This window comes from Fusarium oxysporum, chromosome III, assembly GCF_013085055.1.
Source record: "Fusarium oxysporum Fo47 chromosome III, complete sequence".
In the NCBI taxonomy this organism is placed as follows: Eukaryota; Fungi; Ascomycota; class Sordariomycetes; order Hypocreales; family Nectriaceae; genus Fusarium; species Fusarium oxysporum.
In genome coordinates, this window is record NC_072842.1 from 2548727 (window position 1) to 2575545 (window position 26819).

Sequence of the window (26819 nt, forward strand, 5' to 3'; positions counted from 1 at the left end):
GTGATATACGTGCGTGGAACAGTAGGTCTCAGACTTGGTGCAGCATCAAGTGTCGACGTGGGCGTTCTGTAGAGCTGTACTATGCGTTTGATATCGGGGATCTGTGTAACCGCCAGGTCTTAGTATAATTGGCCAACTTGAGAGCATAGAAAGTATACAAATATTTGATCAATGCTAGCTTCTGGCTTTGAGTTGATGTTGTCCTGAATCTGGTATTGGCAAACTTTACTGGATCTCACCGCAGTGGCATTTGAAAGTAGGTAAATAACTACAAAAGAAATAGAATATGGCTCTGGGTTCTGGAAAGCTGTGGTCGTCATCAATTTGATATGAAGGAGGCAATTCTCGTTGATTGTCTGACGAGTGATGTTCGCGGACGATCACTAGCTGCAAAGGACCAAAGACTGCTTGTATTAGTAGATGAGTCACAGAGTTTGATGTGCGTGTCAAGATGTACATTTCAAGGTGTTCTTCACCAACTTTAAGGCAGTTATGGATACTTCAGATACTTCCGCATGCTGCTTGATAGGCCATATCTTCCCGTTGTAAATCGTAATCAAGACAGTGGTGCTGCTGAATGGCTGGAAGGGCTTTCTCGCATTCGTAAAAGAACAAGATTGGCTCTTGATGATCGACTTTCGTAAGATGGCTGATCATTGACTTTATCAAAAGGAAAGCCAAGCCATGCTCACCCAGTTCGTCCTTGTTCTACCCATGGATTTTGCTAATCTGAGAAAGTTAGGTATATTTAGATCTAGTCTAGTCGAGCATATATATATGGGAACAACAAGAGCTCATATTCACTGGGGTCTCTTCCAAATGGCCATGCGCAGTGGTGGCATTAGGATTTGGATATCATTCATCAGTCGCAGGTTGAGATAACAATGTATCATGAGAAACTCCCATATCTACCACCCAGTGTATCACGGAAGGCTCAAATGCTTTTATGGCAAGCGTCTAATCATAGAAATTCAACTTGCTCTGTCCAAGTCTCACTCACGATTTAGTATCTGAGATTACCGGAAAGTGTGTAGCCAGCAAGATTATGGGAATTTAATATTTACATTTAAGGCCAGTATATACTAAAAAGACTCCAGCTGTTCAATATAGAGGACTGTCTGAAAGTCTCCGAAGATGTCGAAGCAATGAACATATTACTCTGTAGGTAGGCATAGAGCTAAGAGTCATGGCTGCTAACGTGATTGTTCAGCTAACAGTCAAACTTCAATGGGATATATTGGGTCCGTGGATATCTGATTGATAAAACTAAGTGCAGTTCAGAGTGGAGTAGAACCTAGGTACAATAGCTAACCTACCTTAGGCACCTGTACCTATATCCTTGGTAAGGCACCTGTAAGAGTGTTGTCAACATATACAGAGGAAAGAAAATAGATGCTCGGGGTAGAAAACTTCAAGATGAACGAAACAAACAAGTCTGGAGCAGGAGGAATGACAGAGATCTTATTGCTTTTAATTGGACATCTATCTACACTACCTATCTGAACCTTGAGTACCAAACTTCAGGGACCTGGCGCATCCATTGTAAGGCCTAAGGTACCTTAACTTAGCTCCCCGCAGGACCCCACCCACCCCGCCATTGGATAACATAACAGCTTCCAACCCGTAACTCAGCCAGCTCTTGATTCTGACATCTTCACCTTCATCTTCTCAATCTTGAAAAGATCAAGACGCGAACGCCCCAATATGCAGCGCAACCATATCTCAGACCCGAACGAACCGTTCCCTAAGCCACAGGCTCTCGCCTCGGCCACAACGACACACTCGCAAAGCAGATTCCGCATCTCGACCCGCAAGCTGCCCATCTCCAAATCCGGTACCATCGATGCACTCACCGAAAAGATTGGCATTCCGATGCCGGAGATGATATTTGGCGACAACGTCGTCGGAATTGAACATGTGCCTTCAGGCTGGTCCCTGAACTTCAACACTCCAGATGCGCTTGACGCCGTCGACAAGACAGATCGCCACATGCTCAAGGTTGCATATGCTCGAGACTGGGAGAGCACCCGAGAAGGCACCACACAGGGTATAAAGGAAGTTGTGAAGCCCTATGACTGGAGCTACTCGACGACATATACTGGTAGCATCGAAGCCTCGGCTATGAAGTTTGCACCTACCGACAAGGTGATCCCTATTGAGCTCCTGAAGCGTCGAGACCCTATCCTGTTCTTTGACGAAGTTATGCTGTACGAGAGTGAGCTGGACGACAACGGCATATCCATCTTCAGCGTCAAAGTCCGCGTGCACGAGAAGCGCATGCTTTTGCTGTGTCGGTTGTTCATGCGCCTGGATAATGTTGTCCTGCGGATACGTGACACCCGTGTCTATGTCGATTTTGAGACTGATGAGGTTATTCGCGAATACTCGGCGCAAGAAGAGACCTACGAGAAAGTCAAGAGGGTGAGTAGATTTATGGAAATTGCTTGACCTCAATCTTCCATCATGCAATACTGACTTCAGCGCTGCAGAAACTTCTCATGTCCGGAAGACTCCCAGACGACATTACAATCGCACTGAGAGATCCCAACGTCCTAGCTCCACTACTGCCGCTTGTAGAGCATCGGGCAGAAGCTCTCAACCCAAGTGCATGAGAACAAATCAGGACAGGAAAACAAGAACATCAAGTCACGGCGTTTCTGGAGTTGAGGCATATTACACATTACACAATGTGTAAGGAGCGGGATGAAACTCGCAAGTCAAGGATTTAGTTGTCTGATATCAATAAGCCATCAAAGTGTCCTCTTTGAATACCCCCGCCGCAGACCTCTTCACCTTTTGACTCAACTCTGACATGGGATCCATTCTTGCCCTCCTAAACGTACAATGCAATGTGAGCCCGAAACAGGCATCATTCAGAATTTTCACAAAATACCCTGACCTAGCATACTCCCTTTGTGTAACTCCCAAGGTTTTGCTCGAAAACAGTTGCTCCAACCCGCTAAACGCCTCGGCCCTTTTCCTTTCATATTACTTGGCGCCCACATCTCATTCTTTGTGCTTTGCTTTGCTCTGCTTCGCTTCGTTTGTGCTTCATCGTGCAAGTGGAGACGAACTCTGCGTAACCTCCTCAAAGTCAAGTTCCCACCTGTCAACCTCTTTAAACTTCCTTGCTGCTTGCTTGAGTTCATCAGCTGATGGAGTGCTTGCGTTCTCACCACTTCCGTTCTCAAAAGTATCGTCTGGGAGTGGCTGAAAACGACTGGCTTCGTGCTCTTCCTCGTCTTCATCGCTACCAGCATCATTCTCATTCTCATTCTCCTTGTCCGATGACCGACGCGAGTAAGTCTGTGCATTACGACCCGTTTGCTTGTCAGAGGTCGGCTGTCTGGGCTTGAGAGCCTGAGTTGGGCGCCCGCCTCGTGAGCCTGGTCGCCTTGCGCCTCCGCGGCTGGTCGATCGTCCGCCTCGTCTTCGACGCGCAGCCCGGCTGTCAAGATACGATAGCTCGTCCTCGTCCTCCCCGATACCGGATGTGTCATGCTCCTCGTCGCTTTCCAGTTCCAGTGGGCCCCGCTGCTTCTTGTAATGGCGCTTCGGAAGTAAACTCGTCAAGTCGGCAGTTGTTATCTTTGGTGATGGTTGCTGACGTCGAGTTGTAGCCCGACCTCGGGACTTCGGTGCCTCTGCATAATTGGGAGAGTGTGTCAGAGAAGGAGGTGAAGATACATCTGAAAAGTTATCGGCGCGAATAGGTGTTGTGGCGGAAGGCCTTCGGCGTCGCTTAGCCAAGGTATGAATATCAGGCCAGTTCACGTCTTCTGAATCACTACTGGCAGGTAGAGCCATGAGCTCCTCGTTATTGATGGGGGTAACAGGCCTGTCCAGAAGCACCGGAGATGGTCCTAGGGGAGAATCGAGATCTGACAGTGAAGAATCGCTTGCATCATCAGAAATCACATGGGGTGCTGGTCCCGCTTCTTCCTCTGATTCTTCGTCCGCGTCTTTCTCAATTCGCGATACCTTATCAGGCCGATCACTACTTGGTAGCGCATCTTCGCTCTTCCTTTTCCTGTGCTTCGGTCCTGCGGAGACTTCTGGAGAGGCAGGAACCTCGATCTCCGGCTCAGTCTCGGGCTTTGTCCGCCGTCGGTTGTTGAGAGGTGTCGATTCGGCTTCAGGCATGAAATCGTCCTCGTCCTCGCTCGCTGAATCCGGTTCCTGTCCTGCGGCATTTTCTTCCGGTCGAGGCTTTCGCGCAGTTCCCAAAATGCTTGGCTCTCGTGCGCGCCGCTTGAAGGCACCGAAGTGAAGTGTCGAGCTGATACTGGGTGTGTTGCCGCCGCGGCTACTGGGCCTAATGGGAGGGTCGTTGCGCCCAATAATGCTGGATTGGCGTGGTCTGCGCCTGAAGTTGCTCAAGTTGAGAGAGGATGCATCAGCTGAGCGCAGTCCCGGTCGGGTATCGTCGTCCTCGATCCCGAAGCTATCGTCGAGATCACCAAACACGCTATCCGCTAAATCTAGTCCAGTCGTGTCCCTTCTTTGAGTTGGTGTAGCTGTTACTCGTCGTCCACCTTCGATTGAGCTTCCAGAATCTCCATCCTCAACATTGTTACTGACTGTGGAAGTAGGATCCTCGTTGGCTAGCTTGTCTAGCGCTGCGTCGCGACGCCTATTCGCCGCGAGAACATCTTGCTCGTTGACGGCACTTGAATAAGCACCTGAAGATCGTGTCGTCCTTCTACGACCTCTCTCGGGAGACCGAGTCGGTCGGGGAACTTCGTTGTCACTTGCATCGGGTGAAGGTGATCGTGCATGAGACTTCGCAGATTGTGCGGGTGCACGACGCGCACGTTTAGCTCGAGGCATTGAGGTAACAGATCTGGAATATGCGTCGCAAGGAGGTAGTTTGTAGAAATGGTAATCGAGATACTCTTTGCGACTTTGGAGAAGAGCTTCTCGAGACAAATTCCGGGGGGTGGGTTTTGGGTGGGATGAGAATATGCGAATAACCTATGATGATGATATTGTGCGAATGGGGAAGAGAAACACGCCAAAGAAACGCGACGCGACGTTGACGGTACGTACCTTGCTCAATAGGTAGCAGGATTGGTTCCATTACCTTAGGTTTGATGGCCCACCAAACACCAAGCGCTTTGACCCACAGAAGCTTGACGACCAGCATGGTTAGTTAGAGCCGCTTACCTCTTAAATCGAACTGCATTATTCAGATTATACGACAAATTTGAGATTTTCGTGAGTCTTGGGCACATAAACCATAAAATGCTTAGATACTGTACATTTCCTCTATGGAGATATTCATAAAAATCTTGACCCATCCATGCAAATAGACTTTATCCAACCTCATGACCTTATAATCTTACATATTCATCCAATTACTCCATTCATTGTACATGATGCATAAAATGAAACAGGATAGCGATGTTTAAATCAGGGCCTGTCCTCTGAACATGCTGTTCTTGACCTCTGCGACAACATCCTTCCTATCGTCGTTACCAACAAGCACAATACCACGACCACGTCGACCCATTCGTCCGGCACGACCAAGTCGGTGGATAAAGTCAATGGTTGTGTGAGGCACATCATATAGAATCACATGACGGACTGCAAGGGTATCGATACCCCTTGAGGCCAAGTCTGTAACGACCAGGACTCTCACGTTGGCCAGTGATCGAGCCTTGGAGGCAATTGACGGTGTTGGGATTCTAAGAGGCGCGGGAGACGTAAAAGTCTCCAGAACCTCGCCGTGGCGCTTCTCAGGTGTATCTCTATGGAGAGCCTCGGCATTGATTCCCTTCTCTCTGAGGTAGTTCGCCAATTCCTCGGTCTTTTCCCGCTCGTTGACGAAAACCATTATGCGGCGAACATCAACTTCGCCCTTTACTGGTCCCTCGTGACTGGCAGACTCACGGCCGATGGAGTAGATAGCATCGGCACAGGCGAGATCCTTCCTGTTGCGGTAGGGTTCTCTCGAGACGTCAACAACACCTAATTGGACACGTCGGGGGATAGCGTGGAGGTTGGGTGTGGTGATTCGGACCATCTTGGGGTAGTTGGTGGCGAGGAAGTTGTTGAGTTTTCGGGGAATCGTGGCTGAACAGCAGACAAACTGTTTCATGGAGGGCAGCGCTCGCTCCACAATACTGGTGGTGACTGGAGCAAAACTTCGGTCGAAAAGAGAGTCTGCCTCGTCGACGATTAGATGAGATACGCGGGAGAGGATGTTGGGATCTGAATCAGCAATCGATGCGAGGAGATGAGGTGTCGAGACGATGACATCAACTCCCCTAGGCCCGTACAGGTTACGCTGAATCTGCTGGGGTTTCAAGTCCGAAGAGAGGAGTTCTGTCTTGAACTTGGCAACGTGTGACAGAGCTTTGGATACCTTTGTGACCTGGTGCGCAAGTTCTGCTGTGGGCACAAGGACGACAACCTTGGGACGAGCCATGGTAGGATGCGGCTCGTCGAATGGCTTGCCCTTGGAATGGCCCTCTAATTGCCGTTGCTTCTCGAGTTCCCATCGTTCACGGTAGGCCTTTAGCTCAGGGTCCTCTGCTTCGGCAGTCTTGAGAGCATCGATAGCCGGCAACAGATAGGCCAATGTCTTCCCGGAACCAGTCTCTGCCGCTAATAAGAATGACCTCATCTCTTCTGTTGGTCTTTTCAAGTCGTCCGGACTTCTTTGTCCAAGCAAAGCTGGAATCGCTAGTCGCTGCACAGGGGTTGGCTTGATATCTGTCATGCCCTTAAAGAGCTCTTCGTTGACGGCGACTTGAAGGGTGGGGATGAGATCAAAGTTGTCGAATGTTTCGTAGTCGGTCATGCTTTCTTTCATCACTGTTCGCTTTCCGTACGAGACTGTAGCCAGAGCCCTCTGCATCTTGAGCGCTTTTCGATCGTCTCCGTCTCTTGGTCCTCCTCTCCTGTTTTCCCTCTCTCTTGTCTTTCCTCCATTGCCATCTTTTCCTCCTATCGCACGATGCGGACCGGCTCTCCGGGCAGGATCAATATTGGCATATTTCTTGTTCATTCCTCCAAAAGGACCTGGGGCTTCACGACGTTGGCGCCGATCATCGCGAGACGGAGGTGGTCGATCAACTCGATCTGAGAGAACCATGCGCGAGGGGCGAGGCTTGAAATGTTGCGAAGCCAGGCGTTGGCTAATGCATGTTTGTAGTGATGAACGTGCAACTGTAGTCGGCCTAGAGGAACGAATACAAAGCGAGCAAAGCGAGCTCGTTGCTATGCGCTGCATAATTGCCGGGTTTCATGCGATGAAACAACTGTGTTGCAGAAATATTCTTGGTGATAATATGATACTGATTGATGGTGGAGTTTTTTTTTTATTGAAGTCGGGCCTCGGAGTCTTTTTCGCCGATGCAGATGGACACAGTGCGTACCCACCCCTCATGCTCCCCTCAGGTATCTTACCTCATATTACATGGGTACAATACGAAGACAACATTTAACGAAAGTACGTGATGAATCGTACCAATCGGTTTAGTATTCGCATCGACAAAATAAACATGCTTCCTAGTGGCTCCTAGGACTCGTATAGGTTTCTACCGTCCGTTGTTCACGGCCCTGTTTTGTTATCAATCCTCCTCGGTTCGTACATGTACAGTTGCTGTTTATCCCTGCATCGTCGATGTCCTATCCTTTATTATGAAAACTACCCAATCCAGCCCAAAGCCAGAATCAACGTTAGAAGGTTACTTCTCCTAATGGTCGGCCGCCTGCCACCACCCTATCCCAATGGCGACAGCGAGGGCTCCCGTTGTAACGATTCTGAGGCATCATTGTTAGAAGCATTCTCTTCGGCATGTCAAGTAGGTACTCACAAAGGCACAACACTGCCACGTGGCGGGGCTCGAGAAGGGTCCCCTGAAGCCGCCGTGTTCTTGGTTTTATTGTCGATAATTGGATCTGGTGTTGGTTGTGGCTCTTTTGAGGATTGAACTGCTTCGGACTCAGGGATTCCGGACGATTCATTTTGCACAGATTTACCGATCGATGGCGTATCGTTAGATGGGCTGTCGATCGCTTGAGAGATTGCAGCTGGGGGATCTGCAGCCGTGGTGGCGCTGGAGGCCTTATCGTGTTGGGTATTCTGGGCCTCATAACTTTCAACTTGAGATGCTGACTCGCCATTGGTCTTCGTACTGGGTTTTACCTCTGAGGTCTTCATTACGACAGCTTCGTCTTCCTCACTAGGGGGTGACTTCTGCCCGACCGGCTTGCTCTTGGAGTTGGGATTCGGTAGAGATACAACGGCAGGGCCTGCGGATTGCTTGCTCGAAGCAGGTTTGGGCTCCTCTTCGATCGAGCCTAGAGATACTAAGGAACGAGTTCGTCCGAAACTATGAGAAGGTCTGCTGTCTCGTCTCCTAGTAACGGTAGGACTCAAAGACGCGGGCGACAAACACAAGTCATCGTTAGAATCCAGACTAGTCCTTCTAGATGTGATTACACGAGGTGACAGAGGAATGTCCTCGAGATGGGTCTGATCTTCTCCAAGGTGAGTCTGAATGGTCCGAATGGCATCAAGGATCGAGCCGCGATCGGAAGGGAAGGTCTCGAGTGTAGGGTCGTTGACGTCGATGTCGGAAGATTCGTCGTGCTTCGATTTGGCTCTTGAACTTTGACCTGGGCTATTGACTGCGATCGGAGCTGAGTCTGGCTCTTCTCCAAAATCATAAGCACCAAGACACTCGTGTGCAAACAGTGGCATTTTCATTTCTTCAGAGTCCTCCTTCGCATCGTTTCCGAGCGTTTCGTGGGCCAAAAGAGGTGCCTTGAAGGCCTCTGCTTCGTCTTCCTCCTTGGACTCATCGCCCAGGGTTTCATGCGCCAACAATGGTATCTTGTTGTCCTCGGTTTCTTCTTCAACATCGTTACCTAGTGACTCGTGTGCAAATAATGGAACCTTGAAATCTTCCGCGTTCTCGGCGACGGATTCTGCTTCTGTAGATGTCGAAGGGAGCTGACTGGCAGGGTTCAAATTGATCGCTGGCGTATCGACGCCGGCTGGTGCGATCTGCTCTTCAGCTGGCTTTTCAGGTGCGCGTATAACATTGTTCTGATTTCCGGAATCATCGGTTGCTTTGGAACAAAATATCAGGGAGCAGCTCGGGATAGGGAATGGCTCTGCACTCACCAGTAGGATAGTTCTCGGCTAGAGCCCAATTGTCATGACCTATGCGGAGCTTGAATTGGTAATCCTGATCAGGTTCTAGCATAACTTCAGACCGAAAAATATGGTCTCCGTTTTGGCCAGTAGTGTATTCCATCTCTTGAAGTTGCCATTGTGGATCAGTGAAGGAGCCTGCAAGAAAGACAGGAGGTAAAGTCCCAGGCTTCTTGTAGGTAATTGTACATGGCGTTTTGGATGACATGGTGGGTTGAGCCGAAAGTACACTGATACAGTAAGTAACTCGCAGCCAAGGCAGAAGCGTGGTCAAAATGCATACGTGAATGAACAGTTAAATGATGAGGAAAAGGTGTAATTAAGGCAAATCGTAGGTTTCTAAAAAGGTTACTGAGTTGGCATCGATGCTCTGATCTCGGAGCGCGCGAGAATCGAACGACGGACAGGGATGGATATTCGTACCTCTGTCGACACAGGGTGATGATCCAGAGATCAATACAGCAGGATCACAACGCATTGACAACAGGTCGAAGAAGCGCGACACGTAAAGAAAATGAGGGAAAATTAGAGGTGAGGTGTAGAATGACGAAAGAAAGAAAGGTTAATGATGGAAGTTGGGTGAAGACATGAGTGAGGAGGAGAACGGGAGGGAGGAGGCGGGATGACGACAGCTGAAGGTCAATGCAACACCAACCTGGAGCTTGAGCTTGATCTTGCGGCCGATCGATGCCTTGGGCTTTGTGAGGAGCAAGGCACCTACTATAAGTTGACTGTCGAGGACAAATCTCAAGGACAAGGTCAAGAAGACAAGGGAGAGTAACGGAATGAGACGTTGGAGTCTGCCGTTGGGGCCCAAACACGTGAGTTTGCATTGACTTTTTCAGGTCACTCTTAGTTACCTGCCTACACCGAGGATACTTATTAGGTACCCTCTAGAACAAGTGCTGGATAGACGTCATTGAGCTCAAGGGACGAGAGATGAGGGGGCAGAGAAGTGACTGAATCTGATTCATGTATATAAGAAACTCGTGGATGATCTACCGTAACTAAAAGGCGTTTTGCAATCCCAACCCAGTACCAATCTTGGTGTTGAAGGCTACGCCGTAATCCGGGGTTGATCACGATCTGCATTGACAACGGGTCTTTTCCCGACCTTGTAGTTATGTACCAATTAGCTTTGGTGACCTGTTTTATAGCCGCTGATCTACGCGCAACGATGCCTCTCTATCTCCTTGGCAATTGGTTACATCGCAGTTGATCTCTTGATCCATTTTGACCCCGTTCCGCTGTATGCAAGCACAAAAATCCCGTTGAGTTCATGCACGTCAATCAACGGGAGCAGGGAAGAAATCAGCAACTACCCGTGGGTTGTGAATACGATGCCCCAGCACTTGTGAGACTACGGCATAGATAGCATGACTGGGTATGCACTTGTGGATAGACTACGGTGAACCGTGCGCCCCCGCATTCCAACCGTTTTCAAGCTGTCGAAGCGAGTTATGAACATGTCTCTGCCTTCTCTCGCTTGTCTGAACCAAATATCAGACATGTTCCAACTGGCTTCCTCTCCTGTAAATACGTTGTTAGCATTCAGGATTTGAAATCATCAAGCTGGTCTGGACCTCCAGCTCTGAAGAGCTTTTGGTTGCTTGCTTGTCCCAGTATCAGGAGATTCTTAACCGTTCACCCCACTTCCCAGCTCAACCTTGCACCGTCGAAAGCCAATTCAAGAGCAGCAGCCATTTCATTTTAGAGACAAGACAGGCAGTACGATAGGATAGTGTATCTACCTAGGTAATTACCGAGTGTGTGACTAAGGCACTGATATATTCGTTTCTGGTTTTCAATCTCTTTATGCATTTCTCAGCTCAAGTCGGTTCACTCCGTTCAGTGTGATGAAGCTCAACCACCAACCCCCACCAATTGCCAGGATAACTGCCCACTAACGCAGACACTAAAACCAGCATGGCCCCACCTCCCAGGAGGCTCTTTAGGCGGCTCTTCCCAGTGAGTGGCCCCACCTTTAACCTACGGCAAGTGGATGAAAATTTGAGAAAATACCATTGCCAGCTTCTGACCTCATCGTTCGCGGCGAAAACACAACCTCTCGCACGCTTACTCACGCAACCGGCGCATTCAAAGAAGCCTTCTCTAAAACCACCGTGGTTTCAGTCGCATAAGAATCACTCAAGCTTATTTCCTCTGCTTGATCGCTCGTACATCTAGACTGCGTCATCAGCGGACTTGCTTGTTTCCTTGCTTCGCGTTTCATCTTGTCGAATCGCTCGAAACATATAGCAACATGTCGATTCCACCTCAGCTCATCCGCGTGAAGCGAAAGCGCGACGACGAGTCTCCTGTGACCTTTCTCCGTACGCCTTCTTCTACTGCGCGTTCACTATTGCAGAATCTAACTCGATCCAGAGTTTGACGAAGGCGCAAAACGCCATCGAAGTGATAGCAAATGGGTCTATCAAAGGAGGCACCCCGGCCCTCAGTCCCCGACGATAGAGAACCCATCACCCTCTCTTCGTGATGCCAAGCCAGTCATTCACGTCTCCGGACCGAGCGATGATACACCACCAACAAAGAAGAGCGTCGACCTTGATGATGTCGCCCCTATACCGGACACCAAATTGATCGAAACCTCCAAGGGCACCGAACCACGACGCTTTCACATATCGAGGAAGATGATGATGGCCTCTAATGCGGCACAACCATCAGGTGCTGGTCTAAATAAGCGAGCACGCTACGGACCTGCTGTCTTCGTCGAACGAAGCCGTGCAAAAGCTAGTCAACGAGCCTCTCAGGTTATGAAGACCATTCAGGCATCTATACCAGTACCACAAGCGCAACCAAGTCAAGACATAACGATGTCTTCAGATGCCTCGTCCGAATTGCGGCCTTCAGAGGAGCCACCACAACAGGAGCGACGGCTCAAAAAACCAGCAGCGAGGAGCAGACAGAACTCCCCTCTTCCTGGCCCCAATACACGGTCTCCTCTTCCAACTTCCGTTACGAGTCCTCACAACCAGGATTTATCAAAGATAACTGCTGACATGAACGACTGGGTTATGAAAGAGATTGGGGCCAACCTCCAGGATATGGAACAGGAAAAGCAAAGAGTAGCCAGGTTCAAGCCTAAAGCTCCAGCTAAGAGATATCAGGAGCGTCACCCAGAGGTGGCTACAAGCACATCCGAGCCAAACGATGTCAGCATGAATATGGGTGAGAGTGAGGCAGAGGACGACGACGATTGGATCATTGAGGAATACGTCCGCATCCCGGCACACGCCATGACTGTCGATGTTGCACCGACCGATGTTGGCGTGTTGGTTCTTGATGGAAAGGAGGAGAGCAACCTATTCTACGGCCCTGAGCGTGATGAAGACGAGGACCTTGACGAAGATGACGAGGATGAGAATGGTGAGTCTCTCGGCTAGTCTTGGGCAACACCACCCAGCTTGAAGACTTGAGAATCAAGACTAACAAAGCAAACTTGTTAGCCGAGAACTACTACACGGCTGACTATCCAGAAGACGAGGTAGAGTCAGATGATGAATACGGGCGCCATCCTTATGGCTATCGGAATGGGAATGCATCTGACGACGAAGAGTTTGACAACATGTACTATGACGAAAGCGACAATGACATGGTCCTCGACGGCGGCGGCGACGACGACGCCACCATGGCTCGTATCAGGACCTATATGAGGCACAGTAAAGCCTTTCAATAGAAGCACATAGAGCAAACAAACTAGTCTAAAGATTTTGAGGCGTTAGACTTTCAGCCCAGCAGCAACAAATCAACATGTCCCAACATGTCAACCACCACAAGCAGATCTCACACGTCCTCGCCGCCAACAAACAACAGACAGTGTAGGATTGTCGCTTTCCCCCCAAACTTCTCTATCTCGCATTCTTATTCTGAGGACCCTTGATTGTGCAAGCCACAACGGTGTACCCCTGAGGCGTGACACCTTCATCATTCGTCTCACTAGCCGAACATGCATTTCAAGTAAACCACCAACAATACATGCAAAGATCCCGATCTGACATGGCCAGTCGTCTTTTGTCGACGGAATAGGCTCGGAGAATCCGTCACACGTTGGAAGTTGTCCATTGTTTGCCCGCGCCAAGGGGGAGGAGGGTATTTGATTCTGAAATGCACCAGTATCGGGACAATGACTGGTTTGTGCGCCAGGATTCTGTCGCATACCCCACGATGCGTGCAGAGACATGTTGGTAACGGGGATCTGGCATCTGACCTTGCTCAGAGAAGGGATCTTGCATCTGCACGCCGTCTAGATCCACCGTCCTCGAGACACCTGCCATGTCCGAGATGGTATCAGGGCCTTTCAGCCCTGCACTAGCGGCCTGAACTGTTTTACCCCAGGGGATCTACATGTTTGTCTTCGCTTTATCAAAGCAGATGCGAAATGCCGAATGAATTGACTTAGATTCTTGGCAACCGCTTGTCGGGAAAGGGGGCGGAGGCAGTGGCTTTGAGATCATAAGCTTGCATACCATGACATCTACATCTGAGCTGAAGCTTATTATAGTCAAATGCCAAGTGAATCGCAATAGATTTCAGATATAGAAGCTTTTTGCCAAGACATGAAACATACAATACACTTGGCGTGGTATTAGCAACTGAAGAGTTTTGCATGCTGATTCTACCATAGTAACACCCCTGCTATATCCATTGGTATCATTATTTTGAGGGAATCAATCGTGGTTCGTCTAATAGTACAAACATATGGGAAACACACTAACTCGACATGTCAACCAGCTATCTCTTTTGCCCACCCCCAGTGTTATCCTTCCCCGGTGGTATTTTGCATGTTGCTGATACATCATGTCCAAGAGTGGTCTGCAAAACACTCGAGGGCTGGAAAAGCAAGAACACGAAATGAAATGTACGGATATGACAAAGGAGATTTAGTTACATGCTTCAGGGTATGGTAGGAACATGATCGTCGTGTCGTCGGAAATTCGGTCGTTGAAAAGCGTGATATAGAACTCTTTGAGTTCAAACCAAATAGGAAAAGGAAACAATTCGCTTCATCAGTGGCAATGGTGGTCGAAGTCACTCTGTGTTCATCAGTATCTCCGCCGATTGTTGATTCGGGCCGCAAGCTTGGTCACAGGGAACGGCATGCTTCATTCTTCATAGCTTCAGTCGTCGCTGCTCCTTTCTTCTACGTCTCTCTCGCCTGTCGCGGTATTGCAAAGCTCTTTTAGCAGCTATAAGCAGTGTTAGTTTCATTGCCATGGCTCAATGAGTGATAAATACGTACCCCAGTCTTGGGCCTTGAACTTAGTCTCAGCGTCGACCCACGAATAGTGAATAGCACGTTCGGGGTATCGCTGAGCTATGCCAAGTGGCTCCATGGGTTTGTCCTGGCTATCCCGTTCACGAACCTTGATGCTAACGTGCTGAGGTTCAAGGTCATCTTCGTTATCGAAGCAGAGCCAGCCTTCCTGGTCCCAAACAGGTATGCGTTGGTTCATACGGTAATACCACGCTTGGAGACCTTGGATCGTACGCTCGGGAGTAGTGCCGAACCGAGCTGCAAATTCTTGCTTGATGCGCTGCCACTTCATCTTCTTGTCATGCCAGGCGTAGATGATGTAGTCACCTTCCTCTGTTGTGTACTTTTGGTTAATATGCCGACCCTCACCGTCTGGTGGTGGACTTGGATAGCAATGCGTGTTCGATGGTGCTTGAAGAGATGGGCTGCCAGCGCCATAGCCGTAGTAAGTGTCTGGGTTCCGATAGTTTCCCTGCAAAGGTTGCTGTGGATGATCAACTGCAGGCAAGTATTGATTATGGCCGCTGATGGTCCCTCTTCTTGAGATCGGGTAGTCGTTAGGAAGGTCATCAGATTGGAAAGACCAAGATGGCTGAGGCTGTGTAATGGATCTCAGAGGCTCAAGGGCCGTCGGGTTGCGAGAAAGTCCAGGGAGTGGAGATAATGGAGTCCAGGTCTTCACTGGTCCATGTGTTCGAATGAGGGCGTCAACTCCTTCGTCAAATTCTCCTAAGCTAGGGAGCTTCACAAAGTTGTTCCCTTGAGGTGATACGGCGTCATGTAATCTGGGGAGGCTTGTAAACTCTTAGTGTTGTTAGTCTCGGGTTTCCATGTTGAAGAGCTGAGTCTCTGATAAAACCAGAACTTACCCTCAATCTTGACTCTGGGGCTTCCTGAGGTTGAACATGGTGGGGTTTGGGGTTGAGTCGAGCATTGATAGGTGTGTGTCTGGTTCGGGTCTTCTACCGAATGTCTCCTAGAGGCCCCCTCCATCTTGAGGAATGGATGAATACTCATTTTGACAGGCGTCTGGCAACTGTCACACAGCAAGCAGACAAGCCGATGTAAATGGTTCTGGTTCTTTGTTTTGATCCAGAGTTGTTTGTTATGATTCAGGTGGAAATGGGTCCCCTCTTGAGGAATTATCAGGGAGGCGTCTGGCGGTAGTTGAAAACTTCGAGGCTGGCCGAGGGCAAAGGCAAGTGGAAACTAGATACGTCTTGGTTTACAAGACCTAAGCAAGGGGCGAAGGGAGAGTAAAGGGACTTTAAGAAAGAAGGGAGAGCTAGAGCCGGGAATATCTACTGAAAATGCGGATACGATCTCAGATATAGACAGCTCAATGGGAGGGGGGGTCGACTCTCTTGTATTCGATTCGCGATGTGTTGAAGGTCTTTTTGTCTGTAGGGCCAAGGCACGCTTGATTTCAGCCGATGCAAACTCTCTCGCTCTTTTGTCTGGTACCTGAGCGCCGGTAATAAGCCAACATCAAAGGACGAGACGTTATCCAGTGATTGTCTCGACTTATGAAGGGGTCTGTGTGCCACCCCTGTCCGAGGTGATAGACGCTACCAACAGTCGAACTTGGCGTTAGACAAAACGCCTTTCTTTTCTGGGGGACACCCTCTCCAAGACCCTCCCCGCCAAGAGGAGATAAGGTGGAGCGAAGAAGCAAAAGTATCAACCGGGATCCTATCCGTACCTGCCGCAGGGTTATAAAGATAGTTTCGTGCGGATGCGTTGCTGCAACTGAGGGCGCCGCTTCGTCAGAGCGGCCTGTCAGCACGTGCAGAACTCGCCCGCCCACTAGGATAATCGCCCTGCTTTACCATGCCTTTTACTGCAGGTTGCTTCAACTGCCATCCTTGGTGGAGCAACAAAGCCTGCGTATCGTATGTATGATGCATCCAACCAACCATGGTTTCATAGGGCTTACCCGCTTGGCAAACAACTCCTTAGGGTGTACAGTCACCAATACATTCTCCAACTACAAGTTCAGTTCACAGGAACAGCACATGGGCAGTCTTCCGTCAAAAGAAGAGTAAAGAGGAAAAAAGAGCAGTACCTAGATAGCTCTTCCTGTCCAGGGAGACCCGCATCGCGTAGAAGCAAGGGGCGGATAGTTGAGCGGAGTGACCTATCCCTAAAAGAGGCACACACTCTGATCAAATTCGAGCACGGAGTACTACTCCATAGCTGAGGCGAGATGTCCAAGGGGAGACGTACTAGCCAGAATCTATCTTGAATAATCCAATCGCGAAACTTGTCGCTTCCGATAATCAAACAGTCTGATATGGTTTTTTAAAGGTGAACATTTTCTGCACTGTGAACAAGCTAGGCCATGGTCAAGGCACCCTAGCCCATCTGGCTCGCTAGACTGGGGAGTGGCCCATTTAACGCAGCCTCTGAGATCGCGTTAAACCGAATTTGCACTGTCCGGGGCAAGCCCTGTCGTTCAGATCCCAGAAAGATCTCACTTGAGATGTGTGAATGACATTGGCCGGGGGTTGCCACTATGTTGGTGCTTCCGATCTGGGCCAATCTGTTGCCACTTTGACTGTAGCCGGCAGCAGGCTTTTCAAGACTAACTTACTGAGAAAAAAATGTTTGCTCAATAACTTAACACAGTGCTGGTTGGCTGTTAAAGCCAGTAGCGTACGCCTCAACCGTTGTGCTGGGACCATAGGCGTGGGTCAACTGATTTCTGGTCGAGCTGGGGGGGTGTTGTTAAAACGTGACGCCAATAGTTCCGCCGGAGACAATTATGATGAAGGCAGCCCCCGTCTGACCAGGATTGAGTGTCGGCTACCAGCATATATTCTCTTGCACATGGAAGTCAGTGATAGTCTTCTGACTCAGATGGCAACCGGATGTATGTCTATTGACTGCCGCTAATCGCAGCAGGCTCAGCGACTTGGTGGAGGCAAGAACGAGTATCTGGCCATAGCGGGGAAATCAACTCATGAGGTCGGGGGGCAGCGGGAGCTTTTGTGAGAAACAGGGCCAATGAGAGAAAGCTTCCGCTGCTATTCGTACGGGAAGAATAAAGTGCTAGGCATTCTGCACCGTTGGCCATCCAGAAACTTACATGCTGCGGGCGAGATGAAAGGGTAAAAGGGTGCAGAAGAGGCGTCCGAGTCTGATTACAAGCAGCGGTGTACATCCATTGAGTACATTTTCTTAAAGAAAAAAAAGAAGCAAAACTTAGAAAGCCACAAAGTCTGCAGGGTATCCTGTCATATTTGACGTGTATCTTGTGTGGGAGCACTTGCTCCGCTTGGGTGCAGTCGACTCATTACCAGCGGACTACGCAGGCAACGCAGGTCCAATCTGAGTTTCAAGGGTCATTTCCTAGGAAGATATGCGACGACTATTTCCTGTGTGTCTTGTATTGGCGATGACGATGCAGGATTATCTCGCGGGCTGGCGGCGCGAGGGCGCGACCGTAGCGTTGAGGAAGCAAGCCTGGAAGAGAGGACCCATTGTTGACAGATCCGGTCAATGAATCTTAGTTACTCTTTGAAGCACTGCTAGTTGTTGCTGGTCATCATTGTTGATCTTGATTGTGGCGATAGAATATACGTTGGTGATCGCTATTCGGATCCCATAGACATGTACTGTTTTCTCACTTTTCAAAAGTTGATAGATGATCTATCTGTTATATCAAATATCATTTCTTCATTATATCCGAATCGGATACTTGCAGATGGCGGCGTATTCAGATCGATAGCTTCCCATCAGGTCGGGCTGAACTCAGTATAGGCGCGCAATAGCGTCTGAGGCGCCGTCATGCTACTGTGATAACCCCCAGCAAGTCTGCAATACCATGCAGGCGTTCGTCATCGGCTCCTCATTAAGACGAGATGCTTAAGGAGATGTGCTGTGTAACCAACAGATGACGGATTTGCTTTTTTGCTGCTAATGCCTTGGCCAACACAGCGAATGGGTGTTGCGCACTGGGTGGCCAGCCACACCTCTCCAATCCCAATACGGCAAACGTTGCAGAAAGATTCTCGTTGCTTTGGGGCGGTGTCGAGATTTTGTTGCAGTTGCGAGCTGAGGAAAGTGAGAGATGACAGATGAGCAACAAGGATGATGAGAGTATGAGGTTGACGAGAAATATCGGTCAACTTGCCAAGACAAGATGGACTTTGTTTCAGCTGAAACCTAAGGCATCACCCTCGTGGGCAGTCGTGGCTTCCATTCCTTCCATTCAGTCAGGTGAAGTTGACTTGAGCCTCATTACCTTATGGAAAGCACTTGCCTTGAGGTGTGTTGAGTCTAAAGATCAAGCACATGACCCAAGCGCCTAAGGTAGCGTTTGTCGCGCTACCAACAGAACGTCAATCTTGAATACTAGGTACTAAGGTAGCCTAAGATATCTGCCTCTCGGCTGTTAGATTAACGAGGTCCTTAAGCGTCTCGTCTTCTATAAGATCCACAAGCTCGAGGCGATCGGACGCCACGAAATCTATCGTGAAAATATCCTGATTTAATAATTAAACCGATCAGTTGAATTATGTATCATCTTTCCTCTTTTCTCCTCAAGGCCCACCTCCACTCTCTCCACCTTCACATCTTTATTGTCTGTCAATTGGGTAGAGTAGCAGGTAGGTCTGGGTAACCTGTGTGGGTTTTTCTCATCAAATAGTCGACCATGCGCTGAGAGATTATTTTTTTAATTTTTTTTTTAGAGACAAGACCAGCTCATTCTGATCATTCATTTGATTCATGTTCCGGGTCTATCTCCTGACTCCTGACTCCTAACCACCTGAGTCCCTCACTATGTTACACTATCATGTGGAGGATATCTGCATTTATTATTGGGTACATCTGCAACGCCGTCTCACGGATCTTATACCCGAGCTTCTCACCAGCCTCCTTGCTTGCCCTGTGTAAGATGGAGAAAATCTCACAACATGCAGGGCATGTCATTGCTGTGAACCTCCTAATAAAACATGCATCGCATATATCGTTGCTTCGTGTTTCCGGACTGGAGCCTTCGCCAGTCTTCCTCCAGTCTATCCTTGCTCTTCTCCACAAGTTCGCAGGTGAGCGATACACGGATGACACGGGCCGTTGAATATTTACATTACAATTCGTCAACACCGGCTTCCCATTTGTCAAAGGGATCTTGTTAGTTGTTTATAGTCAAAACGCTAATCAAGATGATATGAGCTGAGGATCAGTGTTCCTAGCTCCATTCTTGAAAGGAACAATCGTTCGGATGATGATCCTTGTACTGCTAATACGTAGCCTAATCGCCAGCCTGTCTATTCTCCAGTGACGCAACTCATTACCCAACATGTTCGTCTCCGAAGATGGTTAACCCAACGGCTCAGCAGAGCAAGGGTCGGATGTTCCGTTATGGGTGCATAGTCACCTTTATCTTCGGTCTGGCCCGCATCTTGATGGCTATGTTCAGATTTTTCTTGACCTCGATGTAAGGGGACTTTACGGTTGACTCAACTTTGATTGACTCGTTGATTTTTTAGTTGCCGACTTGTCGTCACCAAGTCACAAAGCACTGAACAGTCTTTTGTGTCGTTGCAACGGAACCCAAAGTATCTAGCCACAGGGAAACCCCCGTTATGCTGTTACACAATCCAAGCCCAATTGGCTACTGCACGCAGATGCGATGCAGGCACGTTGAACTTAGTGCCAGGGGTTCAAACGTTGAAGAAGCCTTGTAGGCTTGTTCATATGCATCCTCGACGGGAATACAACCAACACAATTCAAACTGAACACGTGCTGTTGTAGCGGGCATGTTCTGGTCATTGCTTGTTTCCGAGGGTGTATTCGGTAGAAATCAACTTTTTGGGTTTAGCACTGGGACCCTGACTTTGTATGATACGAGCAGTTGAAGCGGTTCAAATAATGTCACAAAATATGTTTTTTATTCTTCGGCAAGATTGTGATGTTCTGAGTTTCATAGCTGGTATATTGTTGTAACTGTAAACTCGGGACATATCTGCCATCTGCCGGTTCAAGACCCGAAGTTATGGAGCTCTCATTACCTGAACATATAGTAATACGCTCCTCCTATGAGCGGCACTATAATTTGGACTCAATATCAACTTGCGACATCGAGCCGGTTCCTGGAAACGATTCATCGCCAGAAAATTTCCTGCGTTTTGGGTCAGCCTATAACTAATTCGGTATTTGTCGCGAGAATGGAGGGTATTGTTAACTCACCAGCCTCGCTCCTCTCCAGAAGTCAAGAAACCACAATCGCTATCGATTTCGCACTGCCACTCCCCTACTGGGCTGAGGTCGCTTGTAGGTGGGTGAGATTTGTCTGTGTTTATGTGTTTGTCAATATCCCGCCGCCGATGTTGGTCACTTGATATCCACTACCGAACAAACTTACTAGGGCCCAACATCGGAGTTCTCTTCAGGCCTGGGCCTCGCCGGCGGTACGTGCTCAGTCCACACGTAAAGGCGTGGAAATCTTCTTCCTCGACAGCTTTGGGAATACGTCCTGTAAGGATACGGCCCAGTGTTATGACGACCGCAGCATGGGTGCATAACACCACAGCACGGTGTCCCTCTGCGTCACAGCGCTCGATGATGGCTCGTACAGCTGCTGCAACTCGCCCATATAGGTCATTGATCGTTTCGCCTTTTCTAGAGGGCGTTATCGCAGACGCATAGTTCTCATCTAATGCTGGAAATAACTCCTTGAGTCGCTTGGAAGAGGCGGGGGTTGGATGGTCGAAAGGTGCTGCCCCAAAGAACTCACCTATGCCATGTTCTGGGCGTATTGTGGCCGCCGCAGAGCCTCGAATACCTGGTTGGTCTTTGAGTTGCTGTTGTTTGAGTTCAATGAATGGTATTATCGTTTGCAGACATCGATAATACGGGCTTGAGTATACGGCGTCGATGGGAGGATCCAGGGTCATGAGATGTTTACCCATCTCTTTTGATTGTGAGACCCCATGAGACGTCAAGGCTGGGTCCGCGGGGATGCCTGTTGGCGATCGTATGAATCCGGTGTACACACCAGTGAGAGGATCGACACTCCATCCAGAACGGAACTATACTCGGGGCCAATTTATCAATACCAGGACAAAGAAATCTATGGCCGGGACAGTCGAGGCTGATGGGAACTTACTCCGTGACGAGTGACGTATATGACCTCAAGTGGCATTTTACTCGTTTATACCTTTCCTATATTATTTGATGTAGTGGGTAGTGTTGGGCGTCGTTGTGAGTCCTCAGTCACGAAGTTGTGAAGCTCGAACTATGGATGATGACCTCGGGACCTCGGCGCTCGGTAGGCCACATGCCCGGCCCCACATTCCCGTTCAGCCATCCAAGACCGGCCGGCCGAGAGGTCGGAGCCGTTGACACCACGGAGCAACCAGTTCTCAATGGGATGAGAGCCTGTGATGGTAGGAACGGGAAAATTTATAATAAGCCGCCCAAAAGTCCACATGTCGGAGAGTTTGAATCCGATTCTTCAGCGATTTAGAGGGGACGATCAGTTTAGCGTCAGGCTAATATGCTACCACCCGCTGCATTTCGTCCGGCCCAATCCCGGAGCAAACCATTGACCATTGCTCGCTTCCAATGACGCATAGATGTATGATAATATCTATTTGTTGAAGAATTCCCGATATTCTTGCCGGTCGAACCTACGGACGTCTTTAGCCAGGAGAAGGATACGATTGGTGGGCTAGCTCCGTCAAACTGTCGACGAACGTTTGACCAAGAAGAGACTAGGCAAGGGTCGGTTGTGACTGAACTTGACGACAGTATTTGTCAAATGTAGCGAAAGAGTGTTTACCCCAGTCAGTTTGGATATCAACACACCCATAGGTCTGTATGGGGACAGGCAGCAGTACACAATTACCATACAATCCACAGTTGATGGTCAGAAACTGCCTCGAAGAAATGTTTGGATCAAGAAAATGTATAGGGTAAGTCAGCTGGCAAACAATAATATTGTACTAACGAGGGCAGAGTGGCTCACGTCAGCCATAAGCCATACCAGTGGCTTACAAGAATCCTCGCGATGCCTTCACTTCACGTCACTCGAGGTGATCAACTCTTTCAATAGTATTTTGCAATCAACAGTTTCGTACGACATATTTTCAAATCAGAAAAAAATGGGACGAGAACGTCCCGGCGCCTCTCAGCGCTCAACGAATGTCAGTCCATCTAGTCAAAAGGAGCCTTCAGCCATCAAGAAGAAGGTCATCCGCCGTGATCCCGAGAAGAGGCGCCTACAGAATCGCTTAGCTCAGCAGACATACAGTGAGTTAACTCAGCATGGGAGCCGAAATCTCTTTATATAAGCCGCTTGGGTACTTTGCTGCTGGTGGCTGACATGATCCATTTCAGGGGAAAAGCAGCGGAAGCGCATACAGGAGCTAGAGCGCCGAGCAGCCGAGCAGGGAGCTGCGTTACAGGAAAACAGTGACAGGTCCCTCATTCACGGGGAGAAACCCGCAGGAGGGCTTACTTCAGCACCTGTCAGTGAAACTCTCATAGACGCTGAAACTATCAATCCTTCAGACCCCCATCCTGATCCTGGAAACTCGATATCACAGTCGACGACGGATATAGGGACGTGGGGTGCCAGCCTCATCTTCGAAGACTTTGACCAATGGATTTCTGAAAACCCCATATACGATGAGTACACAGCACCAGTGCTGTTCTTCAACTGTGGTTGTCCTACACTTCACATTCCCAACCATTCCAGAGAAGTCCTTCTCCCTGTTATCCCAGATCCATACAAAAACAATCTCCAGATCGACATCATATGCATTATCAGCGCTATGCTCGAGAATTGTCTCTCACTTGGGATAACAAGATCGATGTACTGTTCTGACGATGCCATTTCACCCTTCTACAGGGCACACGCGGATTCGGATCCTAATCCTGAAGCTATCATCACATCTGTCCAGCGTGGATCCCGCACCCTGCATTTCGATCTCCGCCCTACACGAAAGCAGGTTGTTGTTAATCACCATCCGTTTATCGATGTGATCCCCTTCAAGGATATCAGGGACAACATCATCGAGAAGATGAATGACATGGATGAGGATGAGTTCTTCCATGATTCACTTAATCACTTGACTTGTTGGGGAGGCATTGCAGGCGCACATACTGGAACCCCCTGGGACTCAAGAAGTTGGGAGGCAACGGAAGAGTTCATACTCAAGTGGTCGGACATTGTAGGGGGTGACGAAGGCGAATTGGCGAGGAACTCACGGTGGTGGAGATCACATCGCGGCGAACCGATAGTGACTGAAATATTCTAACCTCGACGTGAGATTTCAAAAAGCGTACCAAGGTTTCTGTAGATGTTGGTTTCGAATCTACGTTCAATGTATTTGACTGTCTATACAGATATGCACATCGTCGTTCAATATGCTCGATGCGCTGAAATGCACACCACTATCATGGCATAAGGACTGCCATGAAAAAGAGAACGCCGTGATCTACCATAACGCCGTTAACAACAAGAAGGCGAGCAGCCCCCGCCAAATAAACATCTACCCATTTAACCAAACCCCAAGACGCCCCGAGAAAAGGAAGAAGAAAAAAGTCCCAGCATATTCGTATACCATTCTGCTGTATATTGGCGTGCATTCGCTTAATGTACCGTGTGTATCGTATTCAGGGCCTACATGACAGCGCACGAGCCCAGGGTGCGTGCCCTCCGACGGCCGGTAGGACCAAAACCACCATCCTCTTCGTCTAAATGGAGGGCCTGGGCTTCTCTGGCTCGACGCCTGCGTCTTCGGTAGCCTGCACCTGTCATGCCTGCTTCTTCTGTGGCTTGCATGTAGTCTGCCCATTTCCTCTCCAGGCGACCAGCGGACGCAAGATCACCACGCAGAACTCGCTTCTGATGCTCATCGACGGTCATCTGGAAGCCATAGAAGCACTTAAGCCCGATCATCTCGGTTGGGTAGCTCACTCGGCCAGGTTGGCCTGATACAGCCTTGACTTGTGTGTTGCGAAAGAGCACCTCACGGACACCTGTCCAGGTCACGTTTTGACAATCGTAGACGACCATTTGGAGGGTCAGTTTCGGTCGTGTTCCCGTTTCGATAGATCGTTGAGAGCGTTTCATGACCATTGCGGCTGCTTCGGCGAGGACGAGGTCACTGACTCGAGTGTTGTCAAGGTCGACGTTCTGAAGGTTCGTGCATGTTTGCATAACCGGAATCATCCCAGTGTCGCCCAAGTTTTCGCAGTAGCTAAGAGAGAGATGCTCTATCGAAGATGCACAAGGAGCTTTGGCGAGATGCTCTGATAGGATCGAGTTCGTGAGGTTTTCGAGGTCCTCGAGTTCGAGGTGTGTCAACCGAGGGGTGGAAGCGAGAATGGACTCGAGAGCGTCGTCATTCAACAACTTACAGCCTGAGAGTTGCAGACCCTCAAGATCAGGGACAAGATGGCCGATCGCCTTCACGCCTGCATCTGTGAGTCGGACACAGCGGCTCAGGTCGAGGTGACGAAGCTTGCGGGCTGGCACAATGGGTCGTTCAGAGAGGATATCGATTTCAGGCTCAACACCATGCATCATAATCTGGAGGGCTTCGTCGTTGAGTTCGGCGCATCCGCTCAGAACCAACCTCTCCAAGTTGTTTGTCTTGAAAATAGCCTCAGCAGTCGCGACATTGTCGAATCCTCCAACTTCACCGGCCCGAAGATCCCTCAATCTCGGGCAAGCCTCTACGACTGCTTTGACACCTCGAGCATCTACCCTGCCGCACCAGGAAATATTGATGGTCTCGAGCTGAGGGCAGGACTCGGCAATGATCTTGCAGGATGTGTTTGAGACCGCAGTCAGCCCTGTGAGATTGAGGCTAACAAGCTTCTCGTTGTTACGTAGCAAGCTATGCAGCGTGCTCTTTTGAAAATTTTGGCAACCTTCCAGGGTTGCGTTCATGAGGTTCTTGCATGCCTTTACAATGACCTCGGTGCGCTTGTAGTGCTCGACCTGCACGCAACCTCGCAGGTTGAGATCCTTGATGAAAGGACCAGCCGCAACAATAATTCTGGCGAGTGATTCGGCTGGAATCTCGCGATAGAATTCCGAAGCGTCAAGGGAAGTCCACAGCTGACCATCAAAGCAGGCCTTGTAAAAGGCCTTGGATACTCGAGATGCCTGCACGAGTTCTCTTGGCTGGAAGAAAGAAAAGATGTGAATCTGAAGCTCACTGGGCATCTTGTCCCAGAAACGGAATGGTTGCTTCTGAATAGGTTTTACACCAGGTCGGGTTCGAATCTGTACGTCCTGCTTAGACCGAAACTCGGATGGGAGAGGGGCGGTCCCAGGAGTGGTAATCGGAGTCGCATTTTCGACCTTACGAATGGCCAAATAACCATCAGGAGTGTCGAATGGAAACTCCCCAGAAGATTGGGGGGTTGAGCTCAAAGCGCTGGGTAGACCAAGAGGCGAGGGCTGTGGGGTCGATGAACGGGCGCTGTAGGGGGTCTGAGGCGGTCCAGTGGCCGCAAGACTAACACACGAGAGAGTGCTTCGAGTGCTATAAGGACTCCCACGGCTTCCAACCGATCTGGAGCGACGCAGACCACTCAATGAAGGCGTTGAAGATATTCGCTGGATTCGCTGGATCAGACGGTGTCGGCTCTTGCCCTTGACCGGCATGTCCGGCGCTGGCGGAGTGGATACGCCCTCTGGGCCCGGGCTCGGAGCGCCGGACGATGTTATCTCGTGGACCTCCATGACTAGAAATTCCAATTGTGTTCGAGGCGTGCTTGTATGTTCTTTGTACTGTATAGAGCGCGAAACGTCTAGTATCACAGCTGCCGTATGAAAGAGACAGACGGGATAACGCCTGCTGCTAACAATTGAAAATAATTGTCTGATTGAAGTCGGTCGATAGTGGGGGCGGCTTGGAGCCTTGCTCGCTGGTCGCTTACAGCAAATGCAGGATCCTTTATTTCATCGCTGGCGGAGGAAGGATGTATATCGATATGAGCCGGGAGTAAAACTGATGGACGAAAGGAGGAATAGTGAAATAGAAAAGAAGCAAGTGTCAAAAATAAAAAAATGTCGCGAAGAAGGATGGAAGAAGAATATAGAATAAACAGGGTCCAGTGTTCTGCTGGGAAACCGAGGGGATCAGCAGACGAACGGGGGACTCGGAGAGGGTGGTGGGGGTGGTCAGCGGGGCCGTTTCGTCGTACTGGGCTTTTACTTGAAGCGAGGAAGTTTCCAATAGAATCGAGTCTCGTTTTCTAGTTGAAGTTGGAGAACAGGGCACATGCCCGTGAGGAGATGAACATGACCGTGGGTGTGGGGTGATCACCAGAGAAGAGGGAAAAGGAAAGGAAAGGGTTGAGAGAGGAGGGGACGGGAACACAAAATAAGAAAAGAAAGTAATAAA

At 49.4% G+C, this 26819-nt stretch overlaps 8 protein-coding genes across 8 annotated transcripts; 3 read left to right on the top strand and 5 right to left on the bottom strand.

Annotated features, from left to right (window-relative positions):
• The first annotated feature begins 1659 nt into the window (after window positions 1-1659).
• On the top strand, window positions 1660-2832 carry FOBCDRAFT_22991 (TIP41-like family-domain-containing protein). The gene is made up of 2 exons (XM_031176504.3): window positions 1660-2421; window positions 2490-2832. Exons 1-2 carry the CDS (start codon window positions 1705-1707, stop codon window positions 2610-2612), a joined length of 840 nt encoding a protein of 279 aa, XP_031047637.1. The 5' UTR covers window positions 1660-1704; the 3' UTR covers window positions 2613-2832.
• Window positions 2832-5146, bottom strand: FOBCDRAFT_290211 (uncharacterized protein; the record flags this gene model as incomplete). Its single annotated transcript, XM_031176505.3, has 2 exons — window positions 2832-4974; window positions 5084-5146. 2 exons carry the CDS (start codon window positions 5144-5146, stop codon window positions 3052-3054), a joined length of 1986 nt encoding a protein of 661 aa, XP_031047638.3. The 3' UTR covers window positions 2832-3051.
• A 261-nt stretch (window positions 5147-5407) lies between these two features.
• FOBCDRAFT_130174 (P-loop containing nucleoside triphosphate hydrolase protein) lies at window positions 5408-9377 on the bottom strand (the record flags this gene model as incomplete). The annotated part of the gene is made up of 4 exons (XM_059607865.1): window positions 5408-7142; window positions 7605-7619; window positions 7824-9084; window positions 9140-9377. The coding sequence occupies 4 exons, from the start codon at window positions 9375-9377 to the stop codon at window positions 5408-5410; spliced, it is 3249 nt and encodes a 1082-aa protein (XP_059466952.1).
• Window positions 9378-11206: 1829 nt separating this feature from the next.
• On the top strand, window positions 11207-12902 carry FOBCDRAFT_23016 (uncharacterized protein). Its single transcript, XM_031176510.3, has 3 exons — window positions 11207-11502; window positions 11555-12556; window positions 12637-12902. The coding sequence occupies exons 1-3, from the start codon at window positions 11433-11435 to the stop codon at window positions 12864-12866; spliced, it is 1302 nt and encodes a 433-aa protein (XP_031047643.2). The 5' UTR covers window positions 11207-11432; the 3' UTR covers window positions 12867-12902.
• Window positions 12903-14169: 1267 nt separating this feature from the next.
• Window positions 14170-15461, bottom strand: FOBCDRAFT_290213 (uncharacterized protein; the record flags this gene model as incomplete). The annotated part of the gene is made up of 3 exons (XM_031176513.3): window positions 14170-14376; window positions 14430-15248; window positions 15314-15461. The coding sequence occupies 3 exons, from the start codon at window positions 15459-15461 to the stop codon at window positions 14300-14302; spliced, it is 1044 nt and encodes a 347-aa protein (XP_031047646.2). The 3' UTR covers window positions 14170-14299.
• Window positions 15462-20325: 4864 nt separating this feature from the next.
• Window positions 20326-22006, bottom strand: FOBCDRAFT_218159 (histidine phosphatase superfamily). The gene is made up of 4 exons (XM_031176514.3): window positions 21560-22006; window positions 20816-21482; window positions 20641-20743; window positions 20326-20572 (listed from the first exon to the last, which is right to left on the bottom strand). The coding sequence occupies exons 1-4, from the start codon at window positions 21593-21595 to the stop codon at window positions 20500-20502; spliced, it is 879 nt and encodes a 292-aa protein (XP_031047647.2). The 5' UTR covers window positions 21596-22006; the 3' UTR covers window positions 20326-20499.
• A 470-nt stretch (window positions 22007-22476) lies between these two features.
• On the top strand, window positions 22477-23897 carry FOBCDRAFT_23030 (uncharacterized protein). Its single transcript, XM_031176523.3, has 2 exons — window positions 22477-22704; window positions 22792-23897. The coding sequence occupies exons 1-2, from the start codon at window positions 22557-22559 to the stop codon at window positions 23712-23714; spliced, it is 1071 nt and encodes a 356-aa protein (XP_031047656.2). The 5' UTR covers window positions 22477-22556; the 3' UTR covers window positions 23715-23897.
• Window positions 23898-26256, bottom strand: FOBCDRAFT_23031 (uncharacterized protein). The gene has a single exon (XM_031176524.3). The coding sequence runs from the start codon at window positions 26153-26155 to the stop codon at window positions 24080-24082; it is 2076 nt and encodes a 691-aa protein (XP_031047657.2). The 5' UTR covers window positions 26156-26256; the 3' UTR covers window positions 23898-24079.
• Window positions 26257-26819: the final 563 nt, after the last annotated feature.